This window comes from Onychomys torridus, chromosome 6, assembly GCF_903995425.1.
Source record: "Onychomys torridus chromosome 6, mOncTor1.1, whole genome shotgun sequence".
Classification (NCBI taxonomy): domain Eukaryota; kingdom Metazoa; phylum Chordata; class Mammalia; order Rodentia; family Cricetidae; genus Onychomys; species Onychomys torridus.
Genome location: NC_050448.1, coordinates 14,199,271 through 14,212,887, shown reverse-complemented (window position 1 = coordinate 14,212,887; position 13,617 = coordinate 14,199,271). Strand labels below are relative to the sequence as shown.

Sequence of the window (13,617 nt, the reverse complement as noted above, 5' to 3'; positions counted from 1 at the left end):
ACTTAAAATATGGTCTTATCTTACTTACCAGTATCATTAGCTGGGTAGTTTCAGGATGATAGAAAATTCTGCATGCTCCTACTGCTTTCTTAAAATCTTTATGAGCATTTTCATTTGCACACCTACAGAGAAAGGAATGTGGATGCAACACTTCAGTATCTCTCCCTTAGAATTTAAAAGCTCTTTTCTAAAGATTATTTTATTATTTCTAATTATGTGTGTTCTGTGGTGGTTTTGTGCACAGGAGTGCCAGTGCCAACCAGGGGCACCAGAGCTTGAGTTACCCATGAATGGGAACGCTGGGAATTGAACACTTGTCCTCTGAAAGACAGTGTGTGCTTTTATCTGCTGAGCAGCTTTCCAATTCCTTAAAGATTATTTCTATAAGGTTTTGGTTGGTTGGTTGGTTTCAGAATGGTTTTAGATTAGCTCATAAAAGAGTTCAATAAAATTACTTACGCCTCTCTCAAATCCTCAGGAACATCCACTGTGCACTTAAAGAAGGTGTTTTTTTTGACAGTTTTATTCTGATTGACAGGCCGAAGTCGTTCAAATGTGACTATTTCATTGTAAGTGGCATCACAAGCAGCATATTCAATGACATAAAACTAAAAGACAAAGTTCTTTTAAAAGCTCGTGTGAACAAAAATACTAACCTTTAGATGATGTTCTAGACCCTCCCACTTAGATACAAACACTAAGTATACCTTTATACTATCAATATCATTTACCTAAGCCAGATTATAAATGTTTACAAGTATAAACCTTGGTGGTCATACAGTCTTGAAGCATGCCTATAGAAAGAATCCTTGGTATTTGGCAACAACAACAACAACAAAAATTCAATGAATATTTCAAATAACTGATCAACTATATCTGAGGTGGGAGTTTAAAAAGAAAACAAAGGGTGATTGATAGTCACAGCAACACAAAGTTAAGGTGTTTCCTTGGAAAACAGTCACTTACCTCTCCTTTCATCATCCGAACTTTAGCTAACCACCATCCACATGGCTCTTGGTCATTTGCTCTTGAATATACCTGAGAAGCAAAAACATTCCTTTATCCATTCATCCCTAAAGATCCTAACATTATAGATGTAAATGTACAATCTCTTTAAACTAAACTAAACCAAATTGTTATTGCTGAAACTAGCAAGCTAAATGCACTTTAAATGTCATAGATATTATTACTTAAAAATAAGGCTGAAAGCTTAGTAACTTAGCTTCTTGGAAATCTATCTTACCAAACAACTCTTGAAATCATTTAAAAGAAATTTAAAGAAATGCTTCTTACAAGGTGACTGTAGGAAATATATGTAACATATGCCAACACTAGTCATCAAAATTAAGAACTGTTTCTGAGGACTTAAAAATCTAATTTTAAAAATAAGAAGGCTCAAGACAACTAACTCTGTTAAAAACATGACATCCAATGTATTACCACTGTTTACCTGAAAAGTAAAATATGAGACACATTAAGTTCATCCAGCACAGTAAACTTAACTTACAAAAACAACAAAAAAATATGAATTTTATATTATATAATTTTGTCACTGTTGTTTGTTTTCAGACAAGGTTCCTAAGGGCTCAGGCTGGCCTTGAACTCCACATGCTAGTCACAAAGGTGACCTAGAATTCCTGATCCTCCTGTCTCCATCTCCCCAAGCCATTTTTTAAACTATCGGTACTAAAACAGAAAACATCACAATTCTGGTAGTATATCTGGTTTATTTTTTGCTCTTTGTTTTAATTTATACTGGTATGGTAGTATGCACCTACAATCACAGCACTCAGGAAGCTGAGCCAGGCAAACATAGTACAAAGGCTAGCCTGGATTACCCAGCAAGACACTGAATAATAAACAAACTGGTTATGCCAACAGGGTTGGCAGACTCAAGTCAATCTTTCATATAAGGACTTTACACATTTAAATACATTCAAGAAAAGAAATGAGCCTTTACCATAAACAATTGAATACAACTACCTACAGAGCATTCATGTGTTCAATATAAGCGAGGTAGAAATGAACCAAAGCATACAGGGGATTGAGTTATATGCACTTATCATTTTTTATATAAGGGTGTTTTGTATTCTCAAATTTCATAAGCAGGTCCTGGAACCAACGAAAGTTTTCAGAGTTTAAAAGGAAAAATTGCCAGGCGGTGGTGGCGCACGCCTGTAATCCCAGCACTCGAGAGGCAGAGCCAGGCGGATCTCTGTGAGTTCAAGGCCAGCCTGGGCTACCGAGTGAGTTCCAGGAAAAAGGCACAAAGCTACACAGAGAAACCCTGTCTCGAGAAGAGAAAAAAAAAAAAAAAGGGAAAAATTACTTATTTACCTGAAATACTCAGCCTAAGAAGTACATAAGTAGAGCTTCTGTACTGGGAGGTACACTGAATTGCTGGTAGTACAATGTACCACAAAAGATATGGAAGTTCTGATTGCTGGGTTCTTATCTCCCAACCTTGTCTTCTACATTCCTTCCATTTGTCTATCCATGATCCCTTGCAATTAATTAGTAAATCAACAAGCCTTCTTATCTACTCTAGAAGGGTCTTTGAAGAACTTCAGCTAACCTCTGCTAATCTGCAAAATTTCAAGACTTAAAAGATCATTCATAGAGAAACCCTGCTTCGGGCTGGAGAGATTGGCACAGTGGTTAAGAACACTGATTGTTCTTCCAGAGGTTCTGAGTTCAATTCCCAGCAACCACATGGTGGCTCACAGCCATCTGTAATGAGATCTGGTGTCTGTTCTCTTCTGACCTCCAAGTATACATATAGGCAGAACACTATATACATAATAAAATACATCCTTTTTTTAAAAAAGGAGAGAAACCCTGCCTCGGAACCTCCCCCCTCAAAAAAAATTGCCATACAGGAAAAGACTGTATTCATAAGACCATCAAATTAAAGATTGAGCATATCAGGAGTAGAATACACCTCACATGAGGTCCTTTGTTCAATTACAGCAACACACAGACACACAAATAAAACTACAACCAAACAAAACTTGTCAAGCTATACAGCAGTTTTGGAGGTAAAGTGCTAGCCTCACATGAACAAAGGAAGATGTATATTCCAATCTCGAATATTGCAAAACTGTAAAATCTGTTATCCACACCAATGTACTTTTTTTTTTTTTTTTTTAAGTATCCTGCTTTCAAACAGTATTCTGGTTGATGAATGATAAGGACAAGATACAAAACACAACAATACACAAAAACATGGGAATTGAAGTAAGCAAAATAAAAGCCATATGCTAACAAACATTTGTAATCCAAGCACTCACGAAGCAGAGGAAAGGAGATGGAGAGTTTACGGAGGGCCACACAATGAGACCATTCAAACAGAAGAGAAACCCCATCTTTAGGGGCTTAAGTGTACAGCCCAAGGTAGAGCACTTGCCTAGCATGAGTGAAATCTTAGGTTAGATTTGTCGGTAGCACAAAACATTACATATATTAAAAAAAAAAAAAAAAAAAAAAAAAAAAAAAGACAAGTCACACAACAAGGGATCAACAGTAACCAAACTTAATTTTAAAGGTGTTCAGAATCACTAGCAATCAAAAAAAAAAAAAAAAAAAAAAATAGAAATTAGTTCAGCCCAATCTTCTAAGACTTTACTAATTCAAACATTTTTGGACACTAAAGAATGGTAATTTTGGTAGTAGCAAAATCTTAAATACACATGCCTTGTTTTCACAAGCTACTTTAAAAAAAAAAAAAGGCTTTTTTAATTCTGTGAGTTTGTTTCTGTGAGATGTGTGCAAGTACTCTTTTCTATTACTCTCTATTATTAGTTGGATGAAAGATCTCTACTGAACCTAGAACTTCTGCTTTCTTCAGGCAGGCTGGACGCGAGTAAGCACTCATCTCCTCCGCCCTCCCCATCTGATGGGTGGGGCTACAAGCACAGCTGAAAGACCAAGCCAGGCTTGTTACCTGAGTGCTGGGATCCAAACTGGAGTTTTCACTTGTGCAACAAGTGCTTTTAGCACTAGGCCAACTCTCCCTAACAAGTGACCCTCTTAAAACAAAAAGCATGTCCTTATGCCAGATTTTAACATAGTACTTCTGATCTCAATTTTAGATACATCCATAACTGTATATATGGTTAAAAATTAAAAGATAAAATTGTATGAGCAAACATGAAAATATCTAATTATGCTCTAATTATTAATACAAAAATTATGCTCTAATTATTAATACAAAAGTCACAACGTAATTTTAGTCACAGTTGTTACAACTTAAAATTCTTTATATATGCAAAGGAAGAATGTACAGAGGCACTCAACTCTAGCTGACACAAGCTGGAGCAAATGGATATCGAATCTATGCTAAAAGGGTGGTTTCATTTCTACTTTATAATTTTGTCTAATTTCACTTATTTTAAAAACTTAAACTTCAGGAGATGGAGAGATAGCTCAGCAGTTACAAATACTTGTTGCTCTTCCAGAGGACCCAGGTTTGATTCCCAACACGCTCATGGTAGCTCACAACTGTCCGTATGTAACTCCATTCCCAGGAGATCCTGGCCTCTCAAGCACTAGGCACATACATTTCACAGACATCCATGAAGACAAAACATCTAAGCACTAAATATTTTAAAAATTTCAATCCATGATGAGAGGCTTCAGAAGAAGGGAGGATTGGTCAATCTACAGGAGGCAAAATTAAACTTTTTCCCTAAAATTTCAAAAATGAACAAAGTTTGATTAGATCTTAATTTGTGATACTTTACAAAACTGTAGAGCAAATTTTTACCAGGACTGAATTATAACATGGAAAATGAAGTAACAACAATCTAGGAACAATGGTTTCTCAATCTTTGACATGAATGCTTTCATCACAACTGGAGAAACAGGCTGCATATGGTTCAGAGTAAGGCTGAGCTTACCTCAACACAGATTTGGAAAAAGACTTACATAAAACATCCTCAGCACCTCACTGAGTGTAGTTTTGTTGTTTAGGTTGGGATCCCCACCCCCTCACTCTACCCCAACCCCATCTTAAATCAGAGATTTGTCGTGGAATAATCTTTTTGTACACTGGAGAGGTATCTGTGTCAAGATGCCTTCTGATTGGTTTAATAAATAGCTGAATGGCCAATAGCTAGGCAAGCAGAGGCTAGGCGGGACTTCCAAGCAGAGAGAGAGGGAAAGGAGATGAATTGAGGTGTGGGAGAGATGCCAGAGGACACAGTGAGGAAACAGGAGGCACAAGATGGAAGATAAAAAAGCCCTGAGGCAGAATGTATATTAATATGAATGGGTTAATTTAAGTTCTAAGAGCTAGTGGGACAAGCCTAAGGTTTCCTATAGGCCAAGGTTTCCTAATTAATAGTAAGTCCCCTTGTCATTTTTTTGGTGAGCCAGCAGCACAAAGGAAAAGTCCAACTACAAAGATTTACAATTGTTATCTTAACAGCAAAAAAATTATAGAAACCAGGAACATGGTAATGTAAAGCATGTAATTAATCCCAACACTAAGGAAACGGAGGCAAGAAGCTCTCAAATTCTAGGCCATCTAAGAAAAAAAAAATATTAAAAAAGAAAAATTACCATGGAAACCTGCAGCATCACTGCCATAACCATTTCCTAACTACCTCCCCTCACAGTTGCTGTCTGCATGGAAGTCACTTGGTACTATTTTCTCAGGTTTCCCCATGCCTCAAGAACACTACTATAGTATACTATATTAGTTAATTTCCTATTACCATGACCAAGGCAACTTAAAAATTATTTATTTCCTCACAGCTCCAGAAGATTTGAGTCTGTGACCATTGTGACAGAGAGCATGGTACTGGAGCAAGAGCTTAGAGCTTTCATGTTGAAACAGCAACCACAAGTCAGAGGAAATGGGAAAGACAAGGGATTTTGAAACTTCAAAGCCTACCACCAGTGACACACCTCCTCCTACAAGGCCACATCTCCTAATCTACCTCAAATAAGTCTACCACCTTCGGAACAAACATTCAAATTTTATGGGCGACTACATACATCTAGATTACAGTTGTGGGTCTCCTTACAAAGTAAGTTATTGGTGCTAATTTTGGTGGAAATTAACTGTAATAAAGGAGTAACTACAATACTTAAGGAGTGGGCTTATAGCACTGACACAAAATTGTAACACAGTTTTGCCCTAGCAAAAGCAAAATGGTGGACCCACTTGTTTTATTCTTTGTGATTGTTACTACTGTCAACTTGACAGGATTGAGAATCACTAAGGGGAACAGACCCCTAGCTATGTTTAGGATGGAGATTTCAGAATGGATTTTAACTGAGCTGGTGAGACTGACCCTACAGTACTATCTCATATCCCAGGATCCTGGACCAATAAAACAGTGAACATGAGCTGAGCACCAGCAGTCTCTTCTTATGGCTGTGGACACAACATGAGCAGCAGCCTCAAATTTCAGTTACCGTGCCTTCCCTACCAATATAAACTGTACTCTCAAAGGCCAAAAAACACTCATCTTTAGTTGCTTGTTAGATATTGCAATGAGAAATGGTTAATATACTATCTAGCCCTATAAACCAGGCACAAAAGAGACTTTAAAAAAATCTCTTCAGTAATACCACACCAGCTTCCTGTGACAAATATATAAGTGTCTGGGAATTTAGAACGTTACTAATTTCAGATGGGCGGTGGTGGCGCATGCCTGTAATCCCAGCACTCAGGAGGCAGAGGCAGAGGCAGGTGGATCTCTGTGAGTTCGAGGCCAGCCTGGTCTACAAAGCGAGTTTCAGGACAGCCTCCAAAGCTGCACAGGGAAACCCTGTCTCGAAAAAAACAAAAAAAACAAAACAAAAAAAAAAAAAAAAAAAAAAAAAAAAGAAGAATGTTACGAATTTCTTAAAAATTTAAAATTTGATATGGTAACCTTCCAGCATATCTTCTGCAGATCAATGCATTTCTCAAAGCTGCTGTTTATAGTAGATGATCAGTCAGAGACCCGCAAGTGGGCAAAGTGCAAAGACTACAAGATTGCAGACTATTCACCCCTAAATGAAACATGTATACTGAAGCCACTACTCCCAAGGCTAAGGGGTCACTGTGGCAGAGAGGCAGAAAGAATCTAAGCATCCGAGGCAGTGGATGACTACAATCCAACAGTATCCTTCTGGACATACAGAGCAGCTATACATATAAACTCCTGCAGTTGTGACAGCATGCACAAAACCTATGCAAGCCCTAGCCAGACCACATGCCAGCATTGAGTGGGGAGTTCACCAAGTGACCCTTCCCCTTGTCATAGATCTATTATGTTAGCTGCTGGGAGACGGAGAGATGGTTTTCAGACTATAACCATCTCCAATGCAATCTAAGAGTATTTAGGCAGCACAAACTGGTCTTAAAGATTTGTTGTTTACAAAAGAATGGATATTTCAGACAAGATGGCTCAGAGGATAGAGGCCCCTGCCCCAAGCCTGACAACTTGAGTTCAATGGTGGTGGTGACCCTCACAGAATAAAGAACCACTTCCTTCAAGTTGTTCTTTGACTTCCATATGTGTGCCTTAGCATGTCGCCTACATTTGCAAGCATGCACAAAATAAAAATTATAATGTAAAAAAAAGATTTCTTTAACAATGGGGGGGTGTGAGGGGGTAGGGTAGGTAGGGTATATCAAAGATGATCAACAAATATTGTACAAAACTCCCAAAAGAACTAAAAAATCTTCAATAAATAAAATTAGGTATCTTAACTCATCACTGTTATTTATTGTGATAATAATCTTCAATTTTTTTTTTCCCACGAGGAGTGGGTATTCATTCAAAGGACAGGATTTCATATATGGCTCAAGATAGTCTCAAAGGAGTGCTAGCTAGGATTATATACATTCCAGACATTCCTACAATATTTCATAAACACATGCATACAGAACTGTAGTGGTCTGAATGAAAATGGCCCCCATAGACCCCAAAGAGAATGGCACTATTAGGAGGTGTGGCCTTGTTAGAGGAAGTGTCACTAGGGATGGGCTTTGAGGTCTCAGATGCTCAAGCCAAGCCCACTGTCTCACTCTTCCTGCTGCCTGCCAACCCAGATGCAGAACTCTCAACTACCTCTCCAGCACCATGCCTGCCTGTATGCCTCCATGCTCCCTGCCATGACGACAATGGACTAAATAAGCCTCTGAACTATAAGCCACCCCATTAAATGTTTTCCTTTATAAGAGTTGCTGTGGTCATGGTGTCTCTTCACAGAAATAACCAAAGGCACTGAAGGACAAACCACTAAAACTAGCTTTACAAAATTACTAACACTATATGGTTCTGTGCTAGATTTCTCTAAAAATTAATGCATCATCATTCTCAATGTTTTAAGAAACTTTCATTTTGAAAAACTTCATCAAGTCCACCAAAGCTAAAATTAGTAGCATTGACACATGAATCCATTTCTCAACACCACGTGTCTCAAGTAACACTATGTTACTGTCCCTGCCAATAAAGAACAAGAAAAGGAGAATGATTATCCATCAGCTATAGACTTTCCCACAAGGATATTTATTTATAACAAAAAAATAGGCACCATAAAGAAAACTTAAAAACACATACCTCTACTTCATCTCCTTCGCTAATTTCTTTTTTTATATCAGGTGGTGGTGGTAATCGAACTTCATTAAACGGAACCTGGCGTTCTGGTTGCCAACTAAGGATTAAAAATAAAAAATTATATCTTTAGTCTAGCACACCCCGATATGGACATGTTACAGTCTCTGCCTAATGTTTTAAATAGATTTAAGTTAGTTCTAATCATTCAGAATGTCTCAAAGGAAAAAACAAAGAATCTTAGTTCTTTAATTTTTTTCAATATGTTGAGGTGGAAACAGAATTTTACATGATTCTTTATAAGCTTTATAATTAATACTGATAGTATTACACTCCAAATTACTTATCCTAAGAATGGCAAATACATCACCACCCTGCAAACAAAATAGGCTAATTTATTAATAATGACTAAGGTTCAAAATAATATTCAGTTATCAAATGTCAAAAAACCCCACAATTTTATTAATTACAAAATAATAAAAAACTAAGTAACTTTAGTGTACATGCTCACAAAAGTAATACAAATATTAGTAGTTTAGGGGCTGAAGAGAGAGCTCAGTGGCTAAGAGCACTTGCTACTTTTCCGAAAATTCAGCACAAACATGGTAGCTCCTAACACCTTTAACTCCAGTTCTAGGGAATACACTCTTCTGGCCTCTGGGACAGCCAGACATGCATTTGATGCAGATACGCATGCATGAAAAACCACATACGTACATTTTAAAGGATATTTTGAAAAGTTTACAGTTCACTTTATGCCCAGATGAGAACTTCTTTGTACTTAGCATGTTCACAGCATCAAGGTTCAATTTCAACACAAACATCCCCCTAAAAGCTTCTTAATTGAGCTAGAAAATATTAGAATCTAGAAAAGGCTTAATCTTTCTAACAATATGAACTAATTTAGCTGTTGTTACCTGGCTCTCAAGTTTCCACTTCAAGCCTAGGAGGCACATCCCACATGAAATGTTACTAAGGAGAATGCTGAGCAAGGAGACAACTCAAAGTCTAGAATTTCAAAGTCCTTTCTTTTTACATTACTGTTTGCATGACAGCTCTCAAAGACAGAAGCCAACTGAGTATCAGTCTCTCCATGAAGTAGCTGTTAGACACCCAGGCAGTCACAGTTCAATATTCAAGTTAACAGATCCTTTTATAACCCTTCCCAACCAAGCTCAGTATGCTTGGTCTTCCTTACTTTCAGACTGCCCGGACTCTGGATACCAAGAGAATGACTGTCAACTCTTACTAGCATCAAGCAATTAAGGATAGCCTGAAACTCACTACTAGTAACTACTTGGAAGGCCGTCTGTAACCACTTCAACATCGTGGGCCTTTACCATCATGCTATTTGTGCCATCTACTTCTGTAAATAGCTGAGTGAATCATGTTCATACATATTTTGACAAAGAAAAAGAAAGATGAAAATAGCAGGTAAAATTGTAGATACTCATGAGGATCAAAACCATCAAAGCATTCCCACTCCATAACAGAAATATTTTCCTACTGGCATCAGTAGGAACACTCAATATTAACAATCTTAAAAATTAAGATCTGTCAATAACTTACTTATTTTCAAAAACAACTGTGAGGGAGTCTTCATGGACATCTTTGATAAATCCCTGCATAGAACAAAAAGTCTTATCAGTATTAATGTTATTACCTAACTCTAAAAACTAGAATAATTAAAGAACACAGACCAAGGAAGACCAGTTGGTCTGACTGAGTCTGTTCCAGCATTATGGGCCCTAATTGCTGTGCCAGACCAGCCTGGCCACACAGTGAAAACCAGACAAGGCAGGGCTACACAAGACCCTGTCTTTGGAAGGGGAGAAATAAAACACCCAGGGTTAGAAATACAGCTCAGTTTGTGGAATACTTGCCCAGCATATTCAAAGCACTCCACAATTTAATAGCAAGCTCCAAGAGGATCACAAATTCAAGGACATTTTTTGGCTATACAGGAAAACTGAAAGCCAGCCTAGAATGGGGTCAGAAACTGGGGGAAGGGTAAAGAGGAAGAGGGGTAGATGTGGGAGGGAGGGAGGGAGAGAAACAGACAGACAGACAGACAGACAGACACACACACACACACACACACACACACACCACACTCCCCAACAACCACAGGGGTTGAAACAAGATTGTAAATGTGAATTTTCATTTCTATCATTTGTAAAAAGTTGTTCTTTAGTCCCCCTTGATCTCTGGTTATAACACAGTTATTATCTACCTCAAGATAAGCAAAAGAAACACAGCACATACTCATCCTTGGAACACAGGCATTAAGTTGGATGAAGTAATACTAAGGTGACTGACAGATCAGTAATTTAGTACTTTAAAAGAGTTAATGACCTCAAACTCTTCTTGCCAGGTAACATCTTAACTCTGTAACTTACATAATTTTAATCTAATGTACTTAATTAGGTCTCACATATCAGAAATTAAATAGTCAACAAAATACCTAACAAAGTTAAGAACTCAATTCCACTATAACTATTAAATTACAGCCCAACTCTAGTGAAACATGACATTCTGAAAACTAGCATTACCTTATATGTGTTTTCCCCACCTACTTTTCTTTCACTTAAAAAGGTCGGAGCCAGTACCCACCATGCAAGTCTGTCAACCTGAGTCTGATCCTGGGAGCCCACAGTGGAAGAGAGAGCTGACTCCAAAAGTTCTGTTACTTCTACATGCATACTGTAGTATACCAGTGCCTGCACTCACACACACAATATAATTTTCTTTGTCAAATTTGGCAATAGTTAATATACTGCCTCAAAACCATCACAAGCTTAACAATCAACAAAAAAGCAATCATCATTTTCTAGCCTTTAAGCTTCAGAGTTAGTGTGCTTCCCTCCATTTGACTAATACCACAGTAGCCACTAGAATTCTATTCTCAGTATTCGATGGCTAAGCAAACAGGCAAGGTTATTAGTGTCCAACCAACCAACACCAGACAGTCAAGAAAGAAAAAAGCATAATGGGACTTACTTTTTGTATAACATATTTAAGTGGAACAACAAAGGACTGTGGTGGAGACTGGCTTATTTAAATTCTTACCTGAAGCAAGCAGTACTACCTGACGATGGGTAATTACAGCTAGCATTTAAAAACATTTAACATTACTGCCAACCAGAACTCCAAATCCCTCAACCCTAGTCCAGTACTTCGATATATAATTTAACCCACTGGCCAATCAGTAAATACTTTTCTCAACACATACACAACTCCAAAACGTGCACTGAAGACTAGCCACAAAGGGAGTTTGTGCTCCCTTAAAATCTCCTTAACACTAAAGTTCGTGCCAAGATAACTCACAAAAGACAAAGATAAAAATTGCAACTACTTATAAGTAACAAAGCAGTTTAAAAGAGCAATATTTAAATGTCTACTATCAATTAACAAACTAAAGACTACAAAACATAAACCAACAGGAAAACCGAACAGCAAACTTAGTACAACCCTAGGAAAAAAAATCTTTGCAGTCAGTCTCAGAGAAAGTAGCAGATGGGACTATTTATTACTCACTAGAACACAGTATGACAAGCTATAAGACTATTATATTAAGTGACTTACCAACCAGTAGCTTCCTCCTGCCCACTCTCCCAAGGTCTGTATGTATACTAAGCTATGGCTAATTCTATTTCTATAAGCTATTTCTAATCTCCAGATCTCTATAAAATTTAATTCAATACAGGACTAGTAATTTGTTATTGTTTTCAAGTATCTTGCTAAGTAACTGCTGCTGGCCTGATAATTGCCACTGAGCCCTAGAAGCCTCAACCTTGTGGCAATTCACCTTAAAGAAAAATTAATGAAAAAAATTAGTAAGTCAGTGTGTCTGCAAGTTAACCAACAATCAACGTACTTTGTAACAGGTAAACAGTGAGCAGCTGGAAAAGAAAAGGGACAAAAGGCTTCCACTAACAACAGCAATAGAAAATCTATTGGGGGAAAACATGCTAACTGAAGTCTTTTATTTAGAAGAAAAGGTGGTGGTGGTGGCAGCCTGTAGTCCCAGCTATCCTGGAACCTCAAGTTCACAGAGATCTGCCCGCTTCTGTCTACCAAGTACTGATATTAAAGGCATGTGCCACATGTGTGGCTTTATAGAAAAATTTTAAAATGGAAAAAGAATGGACTGTTAGCCAGGTGGTGGTGGCGCACGCCTTTAATCCCAGCACTGGGGAAGCAGAGGCAGGCGGATCTTTGTGAGTTTGAGGCCAGCCTGGTCTACAGAGCGAGATCCAGGAAAGGCGCAAAGCTACACAGAGAAACCCTGTCTCGAAGAAAAAAAAAAAAAGGATTGTTGTTTTTAAGTGGTATTGGAATGTTTGGTTATTTATTATGGAAAAATGAAGCTGGGTGTGGTGGCACAAGGGCTGTAAAACCAGCATTTAGGAGGCAGAGCAGGTTCAAAGCCAACCAAGACTAAAAAGATCTAGTTTTCAAAATAACCCAGGGATGGAAACTCTAACTCAATGGTAGAGAGCTTGTTTAGCTGTGTTAAGTTCCAGTACTTCATTTTCAGCACCACCAAAAATTTGTCGTCACAAAATAAATGGCTAAACGACTTAAAAATTCTGCCAGGCACGACAGTGCGTTCCTATATTCCCAGTGTTCAAGATGCTGAGGTAAGGGAGTAATGAGTTCAAGGACATTCTAGACTACATAGTGAACTTGAAGCTAGAGTGAACCAAACCTCAAAAAAGGGTGGGGGGCGGAGAAAATAAAATTAAATATCTGGGGAAAAAAATGAGTGACTGTGAGTGAAGTCCAGTGTAAGGAGTCTTTTTTTTTTTTTTTTGGTTGTTTTTTTGAGACAGGGTTTCTCTGTGTAACTTTGCACCTTTCCTGGAACTCACTTTGGAGACCAGGCTGGCCTTGAACTCATGAGATCGGCCTGCCTCTGCCTCCCGAGTGCTGGGTAAAGGCGTGCACCACCAGCGCTGGCCAGAGTCCTTTCTAATAAAAAATTTACACACACACACACACACACACACACACACACACCCCTACTCAAAAGATGAACCATGATAATCACAAAGAAAAG

General features: G+C 38.0%; 1 protein-coding gene across 6 annotated transcripts in view; it reads right to left on the bottom strand.

The window, feature by feature from the left end:
- Positions 1–13,617, bottom strand: part of Fxr1 (FMR1 autosomal homolog 1) — a 52,488-nt gene that overhangs the window by 22,433 nt on the left and 16,438 nt on the right. For all 6 annotated transcript variants that reach the window (XM_036190013.1, XM_036190014.1, XM_036190017.1 and 3 more), the window contains exons 2-6: positions 10,125–10,177; positions 8,562–8,655; positions 967–1,038; positions 460–608; positions 29–122 (exon numbers count right to left, since the gene is read on the bottom strand). In XM_036190013.1, coding sequence (XP_036045906.1) covers positions 29–122; positions 460–608; positions 967–1,038; positions 8,562–8,655; positions 10,125–10,177 — 462 coding nt within the window. The remainder of the gene's footprint in view (positions 1–28; positions 123–459; positions 609–966; positions 1,039–8,561; positions 8,656–10,124; positions 10,178–13,617) is intronic.